This window comes from Arachis ipaensis, chromosome B03 (genome assembly GCF_000816755.2).
Source record: "Arachis ipaensis cultivar K30076 chromosome B03, Araip1.1, whole genome shotgun sequence".
Classification (NCBI taxonomy): Eukaryota; Viridiplantae; Streptophyta; class Magnoliopsida; order Fabales; family Fabaceae; genus Arachis; species Arachis ipaensis.
The window spans coordinates 135,434,302-135,440,839 of NC_029787.2; the positions used below are offsets into that span (position 1 = coordinate 135,434,302).

The 6,538-nt window shown below is 35.3% G+C and overlaps 1 protein-coding gene across 1 annotated transcript; it reads right to left on the minus strand.

Annotated features, from left to right (window-relative positions):
- Window positions 2,906-5,783, minus strand: LOC107634832 (WAT1-related protein At3g30340-like). Its single transcript, XM_016338247.2, has 6 exons — window positions 4,865-5,783; window positions 4,571-4,633; window positions 4,321-4,437; window positions 3,789-4,218; window positions 3,486-3,637; window positions 2,906-3,393 (listed from the first exon to the last, which is right to left on the minus strand). The coding sequence occupies exons 1-6, from the start codon at window positions 5,044-5,046 to the stop codon at window positions 3,219-3,221; spliced, it is 1,119 nt and encodes a 372-aa protein (XP_016193733.1). The 5' UTR covers window positions 5,047-5,783; the 3' UTR covers window positions 2,906-3,218.

Sequence of the window (6,538 nt, forward strand, 5' to 3'; positions counted from 1 at the left end):
CAGCACGGAACGACAGCAAGGGATTTTGATGAGACCCATGTTTTAAAATCACTTGTACTTTGCTTAGAAAATTATTGCCAAGTTATGACTACAGCTTCCCTAGATTGATCAACCCGGAAGCCCCCTACGCAACGACACAAGGATATCCATCGAAATACGGCTGAATGACCAAATAAACACAAACGAGAAGTGAATAAACAGCCAAAAACGATTAAACATGCAAATAAATCTACAAGTTCATAGTACAAATCCACAAAGCCCATAAGTGAGAGTTCAAAAGGGCAACACATTGGCCCAACAACAAAAAAGAGTTTAAAATTACAAGCAAGAGAAGCTTCATTACAAATTCAAAGCGAGCTACTTCCTCGGTATGTCGACAATCTTGTCGTCCTGAATCATTTTAAAAGCACCAACAGCAAAGGTGTCGAAGTAGGGGTCAAGCAGCGAGACCAGGACCTTGATCGCCTCCTCCGTAGCAGTTATGGCATCCCGGGCATCCTTGATGATCTCTTTGTTCTTTTTCTCCATCACAGTAAGAACTTGTCCCGGACTGGAGCTAAATTTACTCTTCTTAGGGTTAGGAATCACAATTACTTCTTCCTCCTCAACCCGAGTAGTCGAAGATTGCTCAGCTGCTACCACTTTGCTGAGGTCAACCACCCCAACAATGTAGCCTATATTCAGTCTCCATCACAACAATGACGAAATTTCACTATCTTTCAACAGAATTATATTCATCAATTCTCTCTAGGATCTACCCAATCCTATCTGGGACAAGTCTAGATTCTAACCTAACCTGAACTTGACTAGGACTCACCCTAGCTTTCAACAGCAAAGTGCTAACCCAACTTGTAAGGAAATCCTCTCAAGATCATGACACAAAACAGAAATACTAACAAAAGATTTCTGAGATAACTTAGTCTTTTTTCCAAGTCTAGCTCACTGCCTTTTTTCACTTATTGGCTTTTTTTTTTTTACAAACATCACCATGTTTGCCTTTCACAATGAACCTTAGATAGACTAAACTAAAAAAAAAAGAATTACAAAATGAAAATCATGAAGGAGAAGAACATAAACAGCTCAGAGAGCTATGCGGACCCAAACTGTGTTTTTCTCTCCTTAATCCAATCCTTGGTCGTTCACTCATATTATAGAGGAGTGAAGTTTTCAGGGCTTGAAATGTTGCTTCAGCATATGTTAATTTTTCTTCTCCCAATACACAGATGCAACAGCGGCATTCACAGAGGAGAAAGAGAGAGAGTAGAAGCAGTGACATGCAAACTTACCTTCAGTCTTCTCTTTCAGCCTTTTTTTCATGCATCTTAAATCTGAGCCGTGCATTCTTACTTTGGCCCCAAGTTTGTTTCTTGACCGTAGATTCCAAATAGAGCACCATTAACTTCACCTTCTCCATAGTTTTTAGAACGGTGCTTGTACAGAGTTAATTTCTTAATGATTTCTTGATGAAGCACAAATGGAGAAATCACCTTTTTGTGATTCTCTTTTCTAAAGAAATCTTTCCTCTTGTTGTAGCCCTTTTTTTTCTTCTTGCTTGATTTTGGAAATAAATTTTTTGTTCTACCCTTTGCCATAGCTTCAGAACTTTCCCATTCTTTCTTTTTGTTACAGAGCGATGTGATATGAAAGAAAGAGAAGAGAGAGAAGAGAGAATTTTTTGGTTCGGTGGATGTGAGGAGGTTCAAATGAAATTGAAAAAGAGTTACCTAGTTAGCAACTACGATGAATAAATGGATTTAAGTGTGGACCACCGTTTAGGCTTAGGTTATGGATATGGGCTTGTTTATGTTCTTGGGCTTATTTTCTTTCTTTAATCCCTGAAGCATTTTTTTATTTTTGATGAAAATTTTTTGTGATGGCTTTTGTTCAAGGCGAATCAATATTTGGGTTTTATGAGTTTGTTTGTGTGAGTGGACTAGATGCTATTTGACTTGTAAGAATCTTGGGCCAATTACTTCTTTTTATTCACTAGGCTTAAAGTCTTATTTTTGTTTATGATAAAAGAATTTTAGATGGTAGCAATTATATGTATCCTTGGGCCATGATTGTGCGTGCATATGGGTTTGAGCATTTGCTTTTTGGGCAATTTTAATTCAATTTAATTTGTGCACACTAAACAAAACAAATTACATAACCACTTGCATAATAGCCCAATAATGTTTAGTCATCATCTTAATAATAGTTTAGTTCTCTAAGGTAGCGTTTGGTAGAGAGACAGAGACTGAAATACTGATACTGAGAGACAGAGACTTAGAAACAGAGACTGAAATAAATCTCAGTATTTTGTTTGGTGTAAAGTGGGAGACAGAAATTGAAACGAAAATGAAGCTCTAATTTAATTTGTACAAAGGGTAAAATTGAAATTAATTAATTGAAATAGGGTATTTTAGGTATAGAATGTTATTAAAGTTTCAGTTTCCGTCTCTAAAAATTTTAGTCTCCTGTATTCCCACTTTTTGGATGTACTGAAATACTGAAATTTTAGAGACAGAGACAGAAATTTTAGTACCAATCTCTGAACCAACAAACATGATACTGAGTCTCAGTCTCCCAGTCTCTGTCCCAGTACCTCAAAACAAACGTTACCTAAATTCAATAATTTTTTACAATTATAATTTTTATTATTATATTTTTCTTAACTATTTTGTTTTTATTTTTATAATGAAACGCAGCTTAAAAGACATTGGCTCTTGGGACTTAGTTCTCTTAGTATTTTATAATATTTATTACGAATAAAAGTGAATTAATCTACGTTAGTGTATATTAATTCACTAATTCTTATAGTAATAAGACAATTTGTTTTTCTCTTTTGACATTATTCGAGTTTAAGATTATTAGAATTTAGAAACAGAATAAGTTTGTCTGGTGGTTAACAAATCCGGTAAGATAACATGAAAATGAAAAACTCATTATTGAAAATATAATTTATTTTACAGTTGAGGAATGATTCTTGTTCCAATGTTACGACTTTGCAGTGGTTTGAGTCGAACAAAAAAAGAAACCACGATGACAAGTTGACAAGATGAATTAGGATACACATTACACATGCATGTGTTCAACATGTTATTATTTGGTGTCCTTCAACTCTTTTTTATGACTTTGGACATGGCTTTCTCCATTAAGTCACATGCATGGATGAAAATTGTACAACATTGCCACTAAACCGTATCTAATATCTTCAAGTATTGATGAGGGTGGTTTCAGTTAGAGCGTGTATCGCAGGTTATAGCAACATGTCGTGTTGTTTGTGGGGGAGGGACTTGTTCCTTGTTTCCACCTTCTTCTACTAAATTTGTCACACGATTCTGATTATCCTTGCTCTTACCCCACAGAAGAATATACAATCCCACCATTACCAGCATGGATCCCAACACACTAACAATAAATTGAACATCCAAAATGATCAATATCAATGTGACAGAGAGAATAAGATTGTTCTGTTTAGTAAAAAAGCAGAAGAGTTCCACCTTCCAAGATGGAGCTGCTCATGCAAGACTGGGATATCAATCATGGCTGACATTATCTGAACAAGAGGGCTAAATGCTGCAGTAAACACAGGACCCCTCTTTTTAACACACCATGACATCCCCACATAGCACAACCCTGACCCAACCATGCCCTGAAAATCATACTTTCATCACAAAACTCCCACCAAAACATTCTGTGATTTAGTTTACATATTCTTCAGTTAACAATCATATGTTCTAGTTCTGCTAAAAGAGCATAATCCAGAGTACTAAACAAGTATGGTGGAGAAATTTATTACTTACAGAATAGAGAACAGTGAGTATTTGTATCCTGCCATTGGGGATCCACATGGACAAGTCTCTGCCAGTGGACAAAGCAAGGATGGCTGATTGAATGGCTCCAAACAAAGTCATGATGGCTGTGCTAGAATACCGGCATGGATAGAGCTTCCCTATAGTTGATTGCAAGATAAACCATGAAGACCAAAACAGTGTTCCCAGAATCAAAGCTATTACACCAATGGTCCATTTCTCAATGATTCTAGTAGGTGGAGAAGAACGTTGCTTCATTGCAGATCTCACGCCTGTTGATGCTGCTGCAGACTCATAGTGAGAAACATCAAACAAGGGCTTTCCTTTATAAAGTGTCAACAACAATGCCCCTCCTACACACACCAGTGTACCAAGAATCTTGGCTTTCCCACTGTTACATTTGATGTTCAGAGTCTCTAATCTACATTACAATCAACAGAAAAGAAACAAGAAAAGTTGATTGATGATGCAGTTGTTACAATAAATAAAGAGCTATAAGAATATATAATTCATAGATTCATACCCAAATGGCAATGCCATAATGAATGTGATCACAGGTACCATATTGACAAAGGCACAAGCAAAGGTAGCAGAGGTGTATTGGATCCCAAGAAGGAAGAAGTACTGTGTGACTGATGCCCTACAAGACATTATTTGTTACTTCTTTTGGCTGCACTCATGTATTGTCCATAGCACACAATTTTCAAAGGGGAAAAAAAAAACTGATTAGAAGCTGAATCACTAAGAAAGACTGCAATTTTTTTCTTACTAACCCAACAATGGCACTGAAGAAAAGGTAACACAAAATTCTAAATGTGAGCCTTGGTCTTCCGTTTCTGCAAGAAAAATATAACAAGTTACTACAAGTCCTATAATTTCCATGATGGTTCACGTTCAGCTTAGCATTATTGAGACAAAAGAAAAAGGAAGTTAGTTTTCTCAAAGTGGAAGAACTTCAAAGTGATTAATCATTGCAGCATGGGGCTATATCCTATAAGCATGTTAAAAATGCCAAAATAATTCTATAAATGGAAAGTTAACAAAATCTAGCAATTGAGGGAACCTACCTTTCCCAAAAGTAGCTGATAGGGACTAGGAAAATGGTTGAAATTGACAAACGGTATGTGATAAACACCAAATGGTCCATCCCTTCCTCAAGAACTTTCTTTAGAAGAATGTTCACTATGGTGGAAGAAAAATCAATTGCTATCATTACCATAAAAGGTTTCCATTCCTCAGAAGTCTTCATTTTCTTTCACCAATGCAAAATAATAATTAATTCAGGGCTTCTCCTTTTCTCTCCTCTCTTTCACAGAAAAGAAGAAGGAAAAAAAAGGGTTCCTATATGGTAGCAAGCTTGCAATGCAACTATAAGCATAACTTGTAGGTTTATATATATGTTTCAGAATAATAAGAGATAAGAAAGCAAGATCACATTGCACATATCAAATCAAACACCTTTAAGAAACTATCTTGGACAGTAATTAAATAAATATTTAGTGTGTGCGTGTGGAAGATGCTCCTCCACATGTTTTCTTTTGACTCCTAACTGTTCCTGTTCCACAGATGGAGATTATTCTGGAATCAATTTCAGGGAATGGTAAAAATGAATTCCAGGTTGATTCAAAAGTATAAATCATCATGAGTCATGACACTGATATTATTGGCCTAACAAATTTTAGTCCATTGGTTTTCATGTGTACATTTCATCTCAGCTAGGCATAGAGTACAGTTCATGTTTATTCATTCATATAAATTGTCCACATTCTTTTATCCTTTTCTTTTCTGCATCTGATTGAGCCTTTTTTTGAGTGTTCACAGGCATCTCTATCCTGTAGTAGAAACTGTGTGTGTTAGAAAAAGGTGCTTGGCATCTAATGCTTTTCTTTAATTTTCTGTTTTACCTTTTAATACAGTATTGAGAAGCAGCCCCCACATCAAAAAATTTGGAAAGCTGGAATAAAATGTCAGTCATTTCATAATCTTTGGTAAGATAAAGCAGAAAAACTAGGAGAATATCAGTGATTTTAAGGGATGGTGATTCGGATTCAAATAATGCCGTGTTTCTGTTGTTAATCACGGCTTACTTTTAATAATTTGATTTTGAATGTGATTAGAAAGCTATGCAGATAATAATAATACGGTCAAAACTTGATTCTAAATTTCTAATTCACGCCAGATAAATGCTTTGAACTCTTCAGTGCTAAAGGATATATTTATTAGAATTTCTATAGCCACATGTAGTTTGAAACTGAAAGCAAGAATAATATTATTGATATATCAACCCTCTTAAGTCTAGAGCTTTTTTATTCGGTTGAAAAAGAACTAGGATGTACACAAATAATGACTTTGCATGTGTTAGTGTTGCAACTTGCAAGTGTGAGAAGTGTTGAAATTAGTCCCACATCAAAGAAAGCAAGGAAGAGTGAGGAGTTTATAAGATGAGAGACCATTAATTTGATACCTTAAGGTTCTGAGTTGGATGTGGTGTCATTTTATTTTATGTTCTATCGCTTGATTTCTCCCGCAATTCCTCCGGTGGTTGAGAGCTCTCCATGGGTTCAAGATGGTTTTTTGGTTCTTTTCTTCCCCTTCCATTTTTAGTATATATATCATTGCAACACTTATTTTCATCTTCTTCTACTAAAAATATTGCTTCCTTAACATTTTCTTTTAATTATAACATGCAAATTTTTTTGTTTTAAATTAAATATTAATAAATATTTTACTTTTGAATGTAC